General features: G+C 40.8%; 1 protein-coding gene across 1 annotated transcript in view; it reads left to right on the top strand.

Annotated features, from left to right (window-relative positions):
- Positions 1-19,402, top strand: part of fat2 (FAT atypical cadherin 2) — a 102,587-nt gene that overhangs the window by 31,537 nt on the left and 51,648 nt on the right. Inside the window, exons 6-7 of the mRNA XM_059990504.1 lie at positions 8,428-8,567; positions 10,510-10,785. Coding sequence (XP_059846487.1) covers positions 8,428-8,567; positions 10,510-10,785 — 416 coding nt within the window. The remainder of the gene's footprint in view (positions 1-8,427; positions 8,568-10,509; positions 10,786-19,402) is intronic.

Below are 19,402 nucleotides of genomic sequence, written 5' to 3'. Positions count from 1 at the left end.
GTTTGGATTTTCAGAAGACCTTTGACAAGGTGCTGCACATGAGGCTGCTGAACAGGATATGAGCCCATGGTATTATAGGAAAGATACTAGCATGGATAGAAGATTGGCTGAATGGCAGGAGGCAAAGAATGGGACTAAAGGGGGTCTTTTCTGGTTGGCTGCTGGTGGCTAGTGATGTTCCACAAGGGTCAGTGATGTGACCACTTCTTTTTACATTATCCGTCAATAATTTGGATGACGGACTTGATGGCTTTGTGGCCACTTTTATGGACAATATGGAGGTAGGTGGAGGGACAGGTAGCGGTGAGGAAACGGTGAGTCTGCAGAATGACTTAAATAGATTGAGAGAATGAGCAAAGAGGTGTCAGATGGAAGTGAATGGTCATGCATTTTGATAGAAGGAATAAAGGCTAATACTATTTTCCAAATGGGACAGGTTTTGAAAATTGGAAGTGCAAAGGAACTTGGTCGCCTTTGTGCAGAATTCCCTAGGGTTTATTTTGCAGGTTGAGTTGGTAATGAACAAGGCAAATGCAATGTTAGCATTCATTTCAAGAGGACTAAAATATAAATGCGAAGATGTGATGCTGAGGTTTCAGACTGCACTTGGAGTATTGTGAGCATTTTTCGATCCCTTATCTAAGAAAAGATGTGTTGGTATTGGAGAAGGTCCAAAGGATGTGCAGAGGGTGTTTCCTGTACGGGGGGAGTATAGGACCAGACGGTACAGCCTCAGAATAGAGTGATGTCCACTTAAAACAGAGATGAGGAGGAATTTCTTTAGTCAGAGGGTGGGGAATCCATGGAATTTATAGCCACAGATGGCTGTGGAGGCCAAGTCATTGGGTATACTTAAAGCAAAGATTGCTAGGTTCTTGATTTCAAGGAGGTTACAAGGAGAAGGCAGGAGTGGAGAGGGATAGTAAATTAGCCAAGATAGAATGGCAGAGAAGACTCGCTGGGCTGAGTGGCCTAACTCTGCTCCTGTGTTTTATGCCATCTTGGGCACTAGCCTACAAAGTACCCAGGACGTCTTCAGGAAGCAGAGTCTCAGAAAGGCAGCGTCTATTACTAAAGACCTCCAGCACCAGGGCATGCTCTTCTCTCAGTGTTACCATCAGGTAGGAGGAGGGCCCACACTCTGCGATTCAGGAACAGCTTCTTCCTCTCTGCCATCCGATTCTTAAATAGACTTTGAAGCTTTGGACACTAACTCACTTTTTTAATTACAGTATTTCTGTTTTTGCACATTTTTAAAGAATCTATTCAATATACGTAATTGATTTACTTGTTTATTATGTTTTATTTTATTTTTTTTTCTCTCTGCGAGATTATGTATTGCATTGAACTGCTACTGCTAAGTTAACAAATTTCACATCACATGCTCATGATAGTAAACCTGATTCTGATTCTTATGGTCTTATGTTCAAACAAGGGATGTGCAAGTGAATGATAAAACACAGAGTGAGGCCATTTGGCCCACCATGCCTGTACTGACATTTTATGCATCAAATGTCATGAGCTTAGCTTTTGACAATGAAACCATATAATGTTCTTTCAGATGAATTACACCTGCAGATAAGGATCTGCTTTATAATTGGTTGAATTTCAGATACTTTGTTAAGGTTGTTTTATTCTATTTATATTGTTTGTGATTCCTTTAAAGTTCATGTTTGTTTTGATGCTGGTCCAAACAAAATTTAGTTACAGTGATGAGTAATTGTAAGAATGAGCTTGCAGCTTTTTACCTATGGAGCAGCACCTGGGAACGTGCAATCTGACTGACGGAGATTAAGAACGTGGAATCTGACCCTGCGCTGACTCATCACACTGGCTCGGAATCAGAATCACTGACATATGTCACGAAATTTGTTGTTTGGTGGCAGCAAACATAAAATAAAAATGGCCATAAATTACAATGGGAAAAAAAGTAAATGATACAAAAGGAATAATCAGGTAGTGTACTTGGACCATTCAGAAATCCAACGGCAGAAGGGAAGTGGCTGTTCCTAAAACATTAAGTGTGCATCTTCAGGCTCCTGTTCCTCCTTGCTGACAGCAGTCATAAGATCTGGGCATGTCCTAGATGGTAAGGGTCCTTAATGAAGGACGTTGTCTTTTTGAGTCACTGCTTTTGACAATGTCCTTGCTGGTGGGGAGGATTGAATCCATGAAGTCTGCACTGGCAGTATATTGCTGGAAGATAGGGTTGACCCAAGGGCTAGTGTGCAGTGTAATGGTTGTTGTTACTCAAGTTCACAATACACAATATCATTTGCCAACCTCAATTTAAAACCACGTTTTATCTGTTTGTGCTCTGGAGGTAAGTTTTCGCAAGTTTCATGGTAATGCTTCAATGGACAGCTGTACATAAAAATAGCTACACACAAATGGCACAAATGCGACAATGCAGTAAAGTTCTTGTCAGCCCCCACTCCGAGTATTCTTTCCAGTATCAAGTGTCTCATTTTAGGCCAGAAAGGGCTAAGAGCTCCCCAGATCTGCCACAACATTGCTGGCTTGAGATTTGTATGGATTTGATTTGTACCTTAAACAATGAAGAAATACAATGATCAGATCAAGATGTTAAGATGATATATGGATTTTAAAGGGCATCATTATAGAATCACAGCTGGTTAGTGGAAGTCCATTTGGTCAGTTCTGACTCATTGAAAGAATTACTTAATTTAGGCCCAGGCTCCAAATTATTTCCCATAATTCTTCAAATTAAGTACACTCTCAATTACCTTTAAGTAGATGCTATGAGGTTTGCACCTCATTCCCTTGATTATTCCATTGCAAATTTGTCCTCTCACATTCTGACAACTCAGAGAAAACAGTTTTGCCCTTGGAAAACTCCGTCCTATTTCAATATCCCTGTTAGCCTCTGCTCTCTTACTTCATCCGTATAATCAGACTGATTCCTCCCTTCTGGTTTATCATTGGCTTTATGTGCAAGTAAGTAATTAGTTCTTTTGAAGAAGATTCAGTGCTCACATAGCCTTGTTCTGTTGGAGTTTGTATGTGTTCCTCCTCTAGTTTCCTCCTGCATTCCAAAGGCGTACAAATTAGGGCTAGTGAGCAGTGGGCATGCTATGTTAGCGCCAGAAGCATGGCAGCACTTGTGGGCTGCCCATCACAATCCTCACTGATTTGATTTGACACAAACAACACACTTCACTACTGTATTCGGTTCTCCTGGTGTGGCCTCCTGTATATCGGTGAGACCCGACGTAGAATGGGAGACTGCTTCGCTAAGCACCCACCAGAAAAAGTGGGATCTCCCAGTGGCCACCCATTTCAATTGTAGTTCCCATTCCCATTCTGACCATGGCCTCCTCTACTGCTGCGGTGAAGTCACACTCTGGGTGGATGAGCAACACCTTATATTCCATCTGGGTAGCCTCCAACCTGATGGCATGAACACCAATTTCTGAAATTTCTGGTAACTGGCCCCCACCCTGTCTCCTTCATCATCGCCCATTCCTGTTTCCCTTTCTCACCATATTTCATTACCTACCCCTCACATCACTCTAGTGCTCCTCCTCATTTCCTTTCCTCCATGGTCTTCTACCGTCTACTATCAAATTCCCCTTCCTCCAGCCTTTTATTTCTTTCACCAATCAACTTTCCAGCTCTTTACTTCATCCACTCCTCCCTCCCGATTTCACCTACCACTTCTTCCTCCCTCCACTCCGCCCACCTTGTTACTCTGACTTCTCATCATCTTCTCCAGTCTTAAAGAAGGGTCTCAGCCTGAAACGTTAGCTGTTTACTCTTTTCGATAGACGCTACGCGGCCCCCTGAATTCCTCAGCATTTTGTGTGTGACACTTCACTCTATGTTTCAATGTACATGTGACAAGTAAAGCTAATCTGATCTCTTTAAATTGATTCCTCCCCACTGTAAATTCCTGGGCTTTAACTACAAGTAAATAATTAGTTATTTTGTCAGATTATCTGCTGAAGTAATTTCTGCCTCCCAGTTTCTATGTGATGTTTTGTAGCTCTATCTCAGTGACAGTCAAGTTTTTTATAGAGTGAGGCAAGAGTTCAAATGTGTGTATAAGATCAGCTATTGATGTGCCTGTTCAGTGCATGGGTATGAAAATGAATATAATAGGCAGAAGAGCATTTGCAGTGGGCCTTGAGAACGTCATTACTCCCTCTCAATGTCATTCCAATCATGGTGTTACCATCTGGGATCTGGCCGGACCTCCATTCCCACCGGGTAATCCATCTGCTCATCACACTGTGTATCCCTTTGCCTGGTTGTACATATAAGTCTCCTGTTGCTTAGTTTCCATTTAGATATCATTTTGTTATATTATCATCTTCCTGCAAAATATTTTCTCTTTTGCCGCCTGCTAGAGATAGCTTAGTTCATAATTGTTCTTAGAAAATGGAAAGCCGCTCTTGTGAATAGCATTTCTATGAAAGGATTTAGTGCAATTTCTCGTGTACATTTTACAGCTGATAAAGATCAACTGGTATTCTGAATAAGACCTGTCTGTGAATAAACCAAAAGACATTTTACTTGGAAACCAGCAAGTAGAAACACTACTTCCATTTTAGAGGCTTAGAGGCTGTGACAAGAATCAATCAAATGATAATGCAACCCCACTACTTCCATTTTAGAGGCTGTGACAAGAATCAATCAAATGATAAATGCAACCAGCAAGAACATGTAAAACAGTTCGCTGAGATAATCTCTCGAGTATATCACTGTAGCTGCACGCAGATATGAGAATTAACTTTATTTTATGTAAACTGACAACAACACTGGTTGGGCTTGAAAGAGTTGAGGTAGTGATTCTGCACCTGCAACGCCCCTCAAGCACAGCAGATGAATGCGTGGCGAAGCTTAGCTTTTTTGATTATTTTCGTTTAGTTTTGAAAGTATCCGGGGAAATGAGTTTGCTGATTTACTTCAAATCATTTCCCCTACACAGAAATGGATACTCATTTAATCTTGTTTGCACTTCAAACAATACATAGGGCTTCCCAGTGATGACACCAAGGTTTTAAGTTTCTCAACTACTAATTCTGAGGGCTGGACTAACAGATGAGTTTAACTCCCGCAATGGAGACTAAATACAGCTCACCATAATAATGAGAACTAAAGACCACCGGGTTGTAATAAAAACTGATCTGATGCAGCAGAAATGTACATCTCGTAAATGTGTTGATTCATGCCCTGGCATTTCCCTTAGTTTCCCATCGGAATCAATGTGCCAATCGACACAGCTCAGACGGAGTGTGTAGAAGAACTCAGAGGGAGCAGCATCCACTATAGCTAAAATTAGGTGCTAAACTAGAAAAACAAGAACTCATGAGTACACATTCGCTAATCGGCAGAGCTGAGTCATTCCAAAGTCACACAAGAGATCTGTAGTCATGCCACATGGATGAACGGTGGTCCTGGCCAATGGATAGTGGAGACCAATGAACAGGAAGTGGAGGTCCCCATCTTCAACAGCGCTGGGCTATGAGTGCTGAAGACAAGGCTGAAATATTCAGAGCCATGTTCAACCAGCATTGACAAGTAGATGTTTTGTCCTGGCTCCCACTGTGCCTCCCACTATCACAAGTGGTTTCACTCTGTGTGATATCAAGCTGAGACAATGGGACTAGATGAATACTACATTCAGACTTGATCTATTGAATGTCAAGTGACATTCATGCTCAGTAAGAGCCAGGTAATAACCATATACAACAAGTGGAAGCCTTGACATTCAGTGGCATCACCATCACTGAGCACACCCCCCCCCCCCCTCACCCCACCACCACCATCAACATCCTGGAGGTATCATTAAAATACAGCTGGACCAGCCTCAAAGTACTGTGGCTACAAGAGCAGGTCAGATGGAGATCTATGGGATGAGTATCTTCTGGCATCCCAAAGCCTTTCCATCATCTTCAAGGTAAAAGTCTGAAATGAAAACGTGACAGCACCGACAACATCCTACAAGTGCAATTGGCCTTCACAGGAACACACCCAAAATGCTGGAGGTATTCAGCAGGCCAGGCAGTATCTATGGAAAAGATTAAACAGTCAACGTTTTGGGCCGAGACCCTTCATGACTGTCAACTGTTTACTCTTTTCCACAGATGCTGCCTGGCCTGATGAGTTCCTCCTGTATTGTGTGTGTGTGTGTGTGTGTGTGTGTGTGTGTGTGTGTGTGTGTGTGTGTGTGTGTGTGTGTGTGTGTGTGTGTGTGTGTGTGTGTGTGTGTGTGTGTGTGTGTGTGTGTGTGTGTGTGTGTGTGTGTGTGTGTGTGTTGCTTGGAATTCCGGCATCTGCAGATTTCCTCTGGTTTGTGATTGCCCTGCCCTGGTCCCCGTTCATTGAAGAAAGTGGTGGTGTGTCCTCGGTTGTAGTGCAGACCAGGCCTTCATTCCACGGGGATGCCTATTGCAGCAGCTGGAGGTGGTGTCATGCGATGTCCATGTTGCGTTAGAGGCTTGTGACCTGCTGGTGTTCGCTTTGGGGAAAGCAAGTGGATTGCGTCTGTTTGTGGCTGCACTAGCACATTATAATCGGACTGCTCCGGGGTTGTTCTTACTGACAACTTCCCATGTGTCATTAATCTACAGGGCAGGATACCCAGGGACTTGGGCTATATTAATTAATTTTTTCTGCGCGACCATGTTTACTGCTGTCTTATGTGTGCCTTGTACTGTGTATGAGTGTTAGTACTGTGTTTTGCACCTTGGTCCCAGAGGAATGCTGTCTTGTTTGGCTCTATTCATGGGTATTCATGAGTGGCTGAATGACAATTAAACTTAAACATCTGAGGAGTTTGGCACCTACCAGGAAAGAGCATCCCACTTCATTGACACCGCCACCCTAAACATTGATTCCCTCCAGTGCCATGCGGGCTGATTGACAAGTTTGTGGACTAAGGTAGGAGTCAATTTTAGAAAACCTGGCACTTTTATTTTTCAACGTAGTCCCCGTCTTAATTCACACACCTAGTCCTGCGGTCGTGGAGCATACGGATCCCTTCTTTGTAGAAGTCAGCGTCTTGGACCTCCAGAAGTGGTCCACAGCAGGGGTGATTGATAAGTTTGTGGCCCAAGGTAGATGGAGATGAGTTATACAGCTCTCGTTACATGCACGTGCAGTTCAACTCTTTGAGTGATAATGCAGAGAGTTTGAAGTTAATATCTCCTTCTACCTTGGGCCACGAACTTATCAATCACCCTTGCTGTGGACCACTTCTGGAGGTCCAAGACACCGACTTCTACAAAGAAGGGATCCGTATGTTCCACGACCGCTGGATTAAGTTTGTAAATGTAGGAGGGAACTGTGTTGAAAAATAAATGTACTATGTTTTCTAAAATGGACTCCTACCTAGGCCACAAACTTACCAATCACCCCTCATAACACAACATGATTGCAAAATGTAATTTAGTAATTGTCCATGCTGTTCTGACAGCATGCCTCCAATCAAGTGACCGCCACCATCAATCATGTGACCTCCATCATCAGGAAGAGCAAGAGCAGCAAATCCATGGAAACTCCACCACTAGCAATTTGCTCTACCCCACTCACAAGACCCATGCCATGCTGTCTTTTAAAAATAGTGTTCAACCATAGAAGGGTGTCCCCTTGGAACAGAGATGAGGAACAATTTTATTTAGTCAGAGGGTGGTGATTCTGTGGAGTTCATTACCAAAGATTACTGTGGGGGCCGAGTCATTTGGTATACTTCAAGCAGAAATCGATTGGTTCTTTGACTAGTAAGGGCATCAAAGGTTACGTGGAGAAGGCAGGAGATTGGGGTTGAGATGGAAAATAAATCAGCCAAGATGGAATGGCAGAGCAGACTCAATGGACCAAGCTTCTATGTCTTATGATCCTATGGTATATATTGACAGTACTGAATCTAACTTCTAGAATTCGCTTACCATCTGCTTTGTGGAAGTTCCTTCACCAGAAGATCTGGAGCAGTACAAAAAGAGGACTCATCATTTTCTCAAGAGCTGTGAGATGGACTATTAAGACTAGCTTCCACGTGACATCCACAGCTTGAAAAATTACATGCTACCTGTCTTGGTCCATCTTATAGTATCCCTGTGGATCCCTAAAGTAGGGCTAGGGCAAGTTAAGTATATTGCAGGTTCTCTCAGCTGTGTCTCAATAGTTCTTTATGTTTCTTTGTAATGAAGCTTTTATGCATTATCTTAATATTTCACCTGGTTACATAGAGTGTCAGGTGAAATATTAGGTTGAGTGTACTCCAATATTATTTGTGCTTGGTTATTTGGAAAGTGTATGCCCAATTAGCACAGTTGCTTTGTACAACTTGCGCTTCGAGTTTAAATGAATTCTGTGCATCATAGTGAGAGTTTTTTTGAATTTTTATTGTATCTGAGTCAAGTTCCTTTCGGGTTGTTTCACTCATCTCTTAATCTCGGACAGGTGGGGATGACGAGGAGGAGTTTGAAATTGAGAAGAACAGTGGCACAATCACCATTGCCAAACCACTAAATGCCAGCCGGACATCAAATTACAATTTGACAGTACAACTGACCAATGGAACAGATTCCGTCACCGCTCAGGTACAACTCAATTCAGCCAAGTGTGAGGTGGGAGATCAGTTTCAAAGGGGCTGTATGCTGTTATGTCAAGACTGTCAGCAGCATTTGTACTTGGGGTCCTAGTCCACAGCTCCCTGAAAGCAGCTGCAAAGGTGAAAGGGCAATGAAGGAGGCATATGGTACGTTCACCTTCATTATCTGAGACACTAAGCTCAACAGTCAGGACGTTATGTTGCAGCTCTGGTTGGGCTGCATCCTGGAGTTTTGCATTCAATTCAAATCGCTCCATTGTAGGAAGGATGTGGAGCCCTTGGAGAAGGTGCAGAAGAGGATCTCAAGGATGTTGCTTAGATTAGAGGACAGGTTGTAAAAACTTTGGTTGTTTTCTCTGGAGCACAGATGCTCAGGGGAGACCTGATTGAAGTTTCTAAGATTATCAGAGGCATAGAGAGTCAGTATCTTTCTCCTAGAATTAAAACGTTTAATACTAGAGGGCATGCACTTTGAAGTGAAAGGGTTAACCTCACAGAGAGTGGTGGGTGCCAGGAACACACTGCCACAGATGGTGGTGGAGGCAAATACTGTATGATCAAGATATTTAAGAAGCTCATAGAGAGGCCCATGATAGAGACCTTGTGTGGGCAGGATGGTGTTTAATGAACTAATAGTAAAGGAACCTGATGCTTTTGGTCCAAAATTCTTTGGAAGTCAAGAATGAGGCATAAAACTCATTTCTTATGATTGTTAAATGTTACAAAAACGAAGAAGGAAAGAAGGAAGATGAAGTATGAGGAAGAGGGAGAGAGTGAGTAAGTGTGAAAGAGATGGGGAGAGGGAGCAATGAACCAACGTGACGTGGCCCTCTTCAAAATTCAAAGTAAATTTATTATCAATGTACAGTACATATATGTTACCATATACATACAATCCTGAGATCAGTTTTTTGAGGACCATAAGATTGGTCCTCTCATACCATATCACTGATAATAGACAATCCATTCAAATTCCATTGCTTGATTTAACCAATGAGATAGCCACCATTCAAGTAATGTCATTAAAACTAAGTATTAAAACCATTATAAAACCCTGTATATACAGTAGGTAAATATACAAAAATACAAACAAGTACAAGAAATATAACAATTAATCTGTCCAATCCAACAGTAGTTTAAATAGTTGACATCACATCATGGGCTGAAGTGTCTAGATGAGTAAAAACAAAAAATGGTGTTGGCAGGTGAGATTTATTTCATCATTCATTCAGGGCTTTGTGAAGAACATGTGCAGAAATGTTCTGTGAGGTGGCCAACAGCAAGTAGTTGCTACGTAGTGTAGAGAGTTGTAGTATAGGCTTTTAGGGGACCTGGAGCAGGGGAATTGTGCTGCTTTGCTGTTACAATGGAGGGCACTTAACTTGGCCTGTCCCTGTTGTGATCAAGCTACCTGAGATGAATGAACAGTTCATTTCTGAGAGGAGTGTTTGTAGAGTTGGAGATGTTTATAAGCAAATGTTATCCTTTGGAAGAGATTAGATTGCATAAGGTTAGGAAAACAGGTGCCTAATATATCAACCTATTTAAGTATACACAATACATAGACTGAATGCTATTTCTGTAGGAAAAGTTGATAAAGTACATCTACAAAATATAGTTGCAAATTTACAGAGGTTAGATGTATTAGACAGAGCAGTAGATGCATTCTATACGGGCTTATATTTGGTAAAATTCCTCAAAAAAACACTTGAATCTATAGGTAAACACAAGGGATTCTGCAGGTACTGGAAATATTGAGTAGCATACACTAAATGATGGAGGAATTTAGCAAATCAAGTGGCATCCATAATCATTTGACGTTTCTATGCAGATGAAGAATCTTGGCCTGAAACATGGTCCCCTGTGCATGTAATGTACAATAATAACTTACAGATTCGCACTTTGCAATTTCTTTTCTCTTTATACATTAGGCATATGTCAAAGTGATTGACATCAATGAACACCGGCCACAGTTTTTGGAGAGTAAATATGACATATGGATTCCCGAAGACACTCCTCGCATGACTGAAATTATGCAGATCAGTGCCCAGGACACAGATGGGAGTAACAAGCTAATTTATACCATCCAGAGCAGCGTTGATCCTCAGAGTGTAAACCTGTTTTACCTGGACCCTGCCAGTGGCGTGCTACAGACTACTGATGAACTAGATTATGAATCAATCCACTTGCACACTCTTACCGTCATGGTAGGTGGAAATACATTACCATCAAGCATGAGGTAGCCTGACAGTTTCATAGTTGTATAGAAATTCTCCTCAGCTATTTGGATGGTTTGGATAGGGTAGATTTTGTCTAGCAACTTTTTAGGGTCTCACTCCACTTCATCAGATACTTGGTAGAAGCCTATTTGTATACATGCATGGCACATTCACCAAACTTTCATGAACATGAAGAAGATTTTTGAAGTTCTTGATTAATGGCAACAATTATAGTACTATTGAGCTATTAAAACAAAAATCTCACGTTATCTTAAAACTTTCTTCCCAGATAGTTTATCTGATCAACATTCTAGTTAGCCACCCCCACCATCTTTCATCTGTTACCTCAGTTATTGCAATGCACTGTAAACATTTTAAACCATTTTTATAATGTTGTTTACATTGTGAATACATGTCAGTATTTATGCAGATTTTATTTCATACCCATACTTTAATCTCTAACTTATTTTTATATTATTCTTTATAAAGAATAAAGACACAACAGCAAATTCCAAATACATGTCTATGTATGTGGTGAATAAAATTGATCTTTGATCCTTGAACTTCACCTTTATAAGTTCTGCTATAGTGTGGTATATGTAAATCCTTCTATTGACAACAGATAAAAAGCAGAAAATGCTGGGTGTTCTCAGTAGGTCATTCAGCACCTGCAGAGAGAGAAACAGAATTAACACTTCCTCTTTCAGCCTTCTCCCAACATTCTACTTTAGAGCAGCAAATGCATATTACTCCACTGTCACATTTTCCATTCTCTGTTGCCAGCTCACCTCTTTTATATTAGGTAACAGTCTGTACAGATATATGTGGGATCCTTTTTTCCACTGGGAACTAGACTAGGACCTTTAAAGCCATTTTATCCAGATCTTACACTGATTACGGTGTCTGACGTAATTTCAGACTGTATTGGAAAATATTTGTGCATTTGGCAGAGTTGATATGAAATTCAGACAACTCTGGACACACAAAAAACTTCAGATGCTGGATTCTCAAGCAACAGGTGCTAGAGGACTTGAAGTGAGTTGTGCAACATGTGCCGGGGGCAAGGAATTTTCAACATTTCAAACTGAAATCCTGCATCAGGATCCAGATGTAAATATTCAGTCCAAAAAATTGACAATTTCTGCCCCCCCCCCCCCACAAGGGCACTGCTTCTTGACCTATCAGATTCCTACAGTTGATGGTTTTGATTCAAGATTCAAGTTTGCATGTATATGAAATGTGTCATTTTACGCAGGCAATGAGGATGTGCTGGGGGCAGCCTGTAAACATTGCCATACATTCCGGTGTCAACAGAGTATGCCCACAAAGCTCAGCAGCACAATACAGAACACAACGAACAACAAAACAACAACAGCAATACAAACCCCGGTCTTCACTCCAACCTGTGCACATACACCTCCTCTAACAAATGGTCAGTGTCGTCTTCAACAGCTTCAGCGGATTCAGATCCAGATAGCTGTGATTGCAGAAAGCCTGAAGTCACACCAGGCAGCAATTTCAATTGAACCTTATTTCTTATACCAGAATACCGGAGTCTATATTGCCATTTTCAGCTTGAGATAGTTAATTGGGATACTTCAATTTCAATTTAATTTAGTTCCATAGCAGTGGCATTGAATGAATCATCGTCTGATTCTGTGGAGGCTGAGGATTATATTTCTGAACTGGAAATAATTTTCATTAGTCCTAGCAACATATGGGAAAACCCTGAACTGAGCCAATCCTGCACCATCCGCCATATGTTAGTTGTCATTGAGCAAAATGATAAATTGCATTAGTTTCCAAGCCACTGGTATCCCCATCTTGATTCAAGGTCAGAAATGCGATATTCCTGTAGCCTATTTTGCCATATTTCCAGATTGTAAAGCCACACCCAAGCCTTTAAACCTACAGATTTCACTTTTCATCACAAGTACCATGACGTAATGTATTACCACATTAAATCACATCTTAAACCAAGAAGTAGGCTTCAATGTAATGGAGCCTTCTTGTTCATCTTAAGCCCATCCATCACCTTTACTGAGGCATAGACTGCCAACAGCAGCTCACCAGAGTCCTTTGCCCTGGGCTGTAGGTCAATCAGCCCTGTGGCTTCTGTTGTCACCACACAACTTCATTCATCTTCTAGGCAAAGATCCTTTGCTCTGGGGGGTGATGTCTTTGGAGCTTCTGTTGGTGTATCTATGGCTGTGGGTTTGGAGTTGCTAGCTCCATGCCCAACTCTCCTCCTTTTACAGCCAGGCTTTGGACTATCCATGGCACATTTATATCCCAGTCCATCACAGCCATCACTGGTAAAGCCATATCCACCATTGAGCACATTTGCAAGGAGCGCTGCCACAAGAAAGCAGCATCCATTATCAAGGACTCCCATCACCCAGGCCATGCTCTCTTCTTGCAAATACCATTGGTCAGGAGGTACAGGAGCCTTAGGTCCCAAAGCACCAAGTTCAGAAACAGTTATTAGCCCACAACCATCAGGATCCTGAGTCAGGCCAGAGAATATCACTCACCTCATTTCTGAACTAATTCCGCAACCTAATGACTCGCTTTCAAAGTCTCTGCATTCATGTTCTCAGTATTATTTATTTACGTGCACAATTTGTCTTTTGCACATTGGCTGTTTGTCAGTCTTTCTTTGTCTATTGTTCATTGATGAAGTAAGATTCATAGATTCTATTGTATTTCTTTATTTTCCTCTAAATGCCTCTAATAAGTGAATTTCAGGGTAGTATCTGATGACATACAGGCACTTTGATAATAAATTTACTTTAACTTTGACAATAAACAAAAAGACATTATCCCAGTTCTAATTAACCAACAATATATATTTTATAAATGGAATGTCAAATTTCAGATGAAGCAAAAACATTTTAAAGAATTCAATATCATTTTTTAAAATGTAGTTGTTCAGAAACTGGGCAGATTAATGCCACAAGATGAGATTTATTAACAAAGCAATTGAAAAGGAGAAATTTGACTTTAGTTCCTAGTGTAAGAGGAATTTCCATTATACACCTTTTCCTTCAGCACAATTGAAAATGGAAACTATATTACAATAGGTGGGGAATACATCTGACCAACTATCTTCAGTTAGTAGTTTTTAATAAGAAGGGCTGACCAAGCATTAATACAGCACTTATCATGGCTTTAGGACATCGTAAACCATTTCACAGCTTGAAGAATAATGTGGTTATAATCAGATGACCTGTTCTAATGTCGGTTGGCCAGTTAATAAGTGAGCTTTCATAAAACATGGGGGTTGAATCTTTACACCCATGCAAAAAAAAATGGAGTCTTGGGTTAGCTTGTCAGCCACAGTATTTTTGAATGGTGACGTAAACTGTCAAACCTGTTTCTATCTCCACAGATGCTCTCTGACATGCTGAGTAATTCTAAACATTTTCAGTTTGATGTTTTTATCCCTGATTTTCAGCCTCTGCAGTCTTTTATTTTGTTCTCCCATCATACTCTTCAGTGATGAACAAAGTTTAGCCTTTTAGAAATGTTCAGCAGGTGATTGGCAGGCAACTTTGTAAGAAAACACTGAGACGTAGATCGATAGATACTTCATTGTAGGCAACATAGTGTCATGACAACTGTTCCCTTTTCTGGTGTAGCAACTCTCGGCCAGCTCAAACATCAATGGTCCTTGGTAGTGAAAATTGAAGTCCACCACTCAAGCTTCATCCTGTGTCCTTCTTGTTGTCTATGCTTTCTCCAAATATTGGTCAGCATGAAGGCATGCTACTGTAACAGCGTAGGGAGGATGATAGCTTGCATTGGGATTTGAGTTAATTAGATGTGATGCTAAGTTGCTGTTTCCCATTATCTATTCTCTGCAGAAAGGTAGCAAAGCTTCAAAGGAAAATAAGATGGCATTTGCTTCTCCATCTATATGGCTGGTGTTCAGCAACTGAAAGCACTTGCACTTTCATTATGGCATTATGATAATGAAATGCCAAACAGGCATTATAGATGTGTTATTAATCAAAAACTTGATGCAAGCGTACTTGTATCCATAAATGGCACTTTCATCAAAGTTTCATGAGCGTGAAGAAGATCTTTAGAAATTCTTTTTGGCAGAAAATATGCCCTTATTAGTTCTACTATAGTGAGGTAAATGTAACTCCTTTAAACAACCTCAGATAAAAGCAGAAATTGCTGGGTGTTCTCAGCATGTCAGCCAGCACCTGCAGAGAGAGAGAAACGGAGTTAACACTTACTCTTTCTGCTATCTTCCCACAAACTAATTTAGAGCAGTAAATGCATATTACTCCACTGTCACATTTCGTATTCCCAGCTCACCTCATTTTTTTTTGTGAAGTAACAATCTGTATAGATAAATCCAGGATCCTTGATTGAAACCTTCAACGTCACTTTATGTGGGAGTTAATTAATTGAGGTTACACTGTCCGGTGTAAACTCAGGCTGTATTGGAAAGTATTGGGCTGCATGTGGCAGGGATAAAATAGGCTTCAGACAATGTGGACACACAAGAAACGGCAGATACTGGAATCAAAAGCGATGAGTAAGATACTGGAACTCAGTAAGCTGAGCAGCATCTGCAAGAAAACAAAATAATTTTAAGCTGCTTGGGGGGAAAGCATATGTGGGGATGTCAGAGTTGTGTTTCTGCATAGTGTGTGGAAGATGTGTGAAATGTGTGAAAACATGCTGCCGAAGATGTTGGTAGAGATACATATACATTCAGAACATTTAAGATCGGCAGATGGGTGAAAGAAAAATGGAGCACTATGTGGGAGCAAAGGGTTAATAATCTGGCACAACTTCATGGGACAAAGGGATTATATTTGCTGCACTATTCTATGTTGTTTTGTAAAACTTGACCCAGCCATATAAGGAGAATGTTTCCAACGGTGGGAGAGTCACCGTTAAGACAAGAGGACACAGCCTCAGAACAGTGGGGCGTCCTTTTAGAACAGAGATGAGGAGGAATTTCTTAGCTAGACTGTTGAGAATCCGTGGAATTCTTTGCCACAGGCAGCTGTGGAGGCCAAGTCTTTATGCATATTTAAGGCAGAGGTTGATAGGTTCTTGATTGGCCAGGGCATGGAGGGATACAGGGAGAAAGCAGGAGATTGGGCTGAGAGAAAAATTGGATCAGCCATGATGAAATGGCACAGCAGACTTGATTGTCTAGTTTTGCTCTGATATCTTAGGGTCTTATAGTCTAAAATGTGGGTCAGATATAAATAGAGGATGTCATTACAGCTGATGATCAAATGCTTTGCCAAAGGTGATGGTTTCAAACAGCAGCTTAAATGGGGAGAAAGAAAATCAGCAGAGTTTAAGGAAGGAGTTCCAGTGTTTGGGACTGTATTAGCGAAACTACAACTGCCGATGATGGAGCAATAGTTTTCAAGTAAGATTAGGAGGCCAGTTCACACAGTGGACAAATATCCCAAAGAACTATTGGCTACAAATCACCAAGTCAGAGAGGGAGAGATCCCAGATGCATTTGAAAACAATTCAGTCCTGAATGCAGGGTTACGACTGCAAATATTGACATCTCCTTTCCCCTCTCATATGTTCCTTGACCAGCTAGTGATTGCTTGTTACCTTAAAGATAATAAATACTAAATCACTTGAGGGCCAAATTAATTGTGTTTTGGTTTTGTCACTTAGCGTATTAAACAGAAGTCAGAGAATAATTAATTGGAAATAAGCAAATTAAAACTTACCATGTGCCCATGTTACTGACATAGACAGAAACACAATTCAGTCCATAGTTTAAAAGTCTAAGCAAGTGATATTACTATAGACTTTTTAAAAAGAAAAGTTAAATCATTCATAAAATATTGCTTCAACTATGTTTAAAGTTCAAAGTAAATTTATTATCAAAGTACGTACAGAAATGTGTGATAATCTTAAGCACATACTGCATATATAGCTAGGGTGCCTAAGACTTTTGAACTGTGTGTTACAAAAACAAATTTAATGATATATGTGAGTGATGATAAACCTGATTCTGATATGGGCCTCTATTGAGGACCAAGAGTGGGAAGGGGGTAGAGAGAAGAGAATCATGGTTGGAAAATTGGAAGGATGAGAGAAGGGAGCAGGAAGCAATAGAAAGTGATGCTGTAATGATTAATAAACAAATTGTTTGGAATCATATGTTCTTGCCAGGTGTCTCAGGACTAGGTGTGCCTGCACACATGCTGCCACCTGCCCCTGGTACTCCTCCTCTGCCACCTGTCCCACACCCCTCCACCCTCACCATTCTTTCCTCCCACCAGACTTACAAACTCGCTTCTGTGTTAACAAATACATTAATGTGTAAAAATCTTAGACACCCTAGCTAGATATATCTATGTGCCTAAGACTTTGCACAGCACTGTACATGTCACCATATACCACCATGAGATTTATTTTCCTGTGGGCAAATTTACAGTAGAATAAACACATACAATAGAATCAATGAAAACATGTACACACATAGACCACAAGCATCCAATGTGCAAAAGAAGACACACCTGCAAATACAAAAAAAAGTAATCATTAAATATATAATAAATAATATTGAGAACATGAGTTGTAGCATCCTTGAAATAATTCCAATAATTAAACCAGAAAATAATTGAACCATTTCAAACTGAGGTAAACTAAGTAGCATTGGATCTGTGTCAATACTGTTCTGCCAGAAAGACAGTGAGTCGACTCCCAGCAAATGACTCCGTAAGTAAAGGCTTGATGGACAAAATGGCAGCTGTCCAGAAGAGTTCCTGGATATTTTGCCAATATCATAAAATTGGATGTGTTTCATTTTCAGAAGAATGTGATCTGTAAATCACTCTTAAATAGTGACTTTCAGTACTGTGCAAAAGTGTTAGGCACAAATTTATTTATTTTAATACTGCTGAGCTAGTGCAAAGCAAAGTACTCTTTGTTTCTCAAACTCCTTTCAATTTTAATCAATATACAGTACAGTGCAAAAGTCTTAGTCACCTTAACTACGAGGGGTGATTGATATGTTCGTGCCCTAGGGTAGAAGGAGATGAGTTACATGCACCTGCAGGTCAACTCTTTGAGTGATTATGTAGAAAGTTTGAAGTTAATAACTCATCTCCTTCTACCTTAGGCCATGAACTTATCATACATCCCTGATGAGTTATTAACTTCAAACTTTCTGCATAATCACTCAAAGAGTTGATCTGCATGTGCAAGTAACGAGAGCTGTATGACTCATCTTCTACTGAAGGCCACGAACTTATCAATCACCCATCTGTGGACACTTTCTGGAGGTCCAAGATCCGTGTGCTCCACGCCCACTGGACTAGGTGTGTAAATGTAGGTGGGGACTATGTTGAAAAATAAACATGCCAGATTTTCTAAAATTGGCTCCTACCTTAGGCCACAAACTTACCAATCACCTCTCATATATATACACAGTATGTGCCTCGTACTCTTGCACAGTATCTGAGTGAGATTAATTGCAGTCTCTGATATCAGACATGATAACTTTATGAATTTGTTTAATGCATCAAGTACAATCTATTAAGATGTTTATTTATTGTTGACCTGGATGGTGCTGAGTTGAGGCACAGCTCACATTTAGTTATTTTAATTATTTAAATTGTTTCTTTGGTTTGCAAGGATAGTTTTTGGGACACAGAGGGGACTTGGGTGTTAGGTTAGGGTTTAGGAAAAGGATCGTTGGAGGAATTAAGAGTGTTGGAAGACAAGCAACACAGACCTGGGACTATCTGCTGGAGGCTGGAGTTGAAGGCCTTTCTTGGGGTTAAAGGACTGTGTATGCATGTGTGAGTGGGAGGAAGGAATGGGGCTCAATTTTACTTTTGCTTTTTGATTGTTCTGTCATACTCTGTGGACATGCTATTTTGGCACTGGAATGTGTGGCAACATTTGTAGACTGCCCCCAACACACCCTTGGGTGTGTAGGTTATTAATGCAAAAGAATTTCACTGCATATTTCAATGTACATGTGATAAGTAAACTTGAATCTTGATTTTATTTCCTACCATGAGTGAATTAATGTTCTAACACATTGTAAACTCAGAAGCAGGGGCACAGAATGTACAATGGTTGGGGAGCTTCAATCCATTACCCAGAGATTGTTGACCAAGTGGAATGAATAATGGAGGGTAAAATTGCTAAGTGGGGCTTAAGGCAAGCAAGTCACTGCCTCAGGTGAAGGAGGCTCATGTCAACGTCTGGTAGGAGTGACCACCTGTACAATTCTTAAAGACACAAGGTCTCATATTCACACTGAGGACAGCCTTCATCAGGAGAGTGAAGAAGCTGCAGATGTTGCAAATCTGAGGCAAAGACAGAGAATGGTGGAAACACTTGGTTGCTGCTGGAACTGCCGAGTGCTTCTGGCATTTACTGCTCTTGTTACAACTAACATCAGATCAGTATGTGGAACTGCCAACTTTGCAAATTAGAGAGATTTAGGTAGATATAGTTTTTGATCCTGTATCAATGACAATGATAAGAGAATTTGCAGAAGAAGCATAGCATAAAATGAGTTTACAGTCTGCCGCAGAAACGTCACTGGACAAGTGATACAGCAGTTCGTGTTGCTGCCTCCACAACA

This window comes from Hypanus sabinus, chromosome 15 (genome assembly GCF_030144855.1).
Source record: "Hypanus sabinus isolate sHypSab1 chromosome 15, sHypSab1.hap1, whole genome shotgun sequence".
Classification (NCBI taxonomy): Eukaryota; Metazoa; Chordata; class Chondrichthyes; order Myliobatiformes; family Dasyatidae; genus Hypanus; species Hypanus sabinus.
This window is presented reverse-complemented; position numbering and strand designations above follow the sequence as displayed.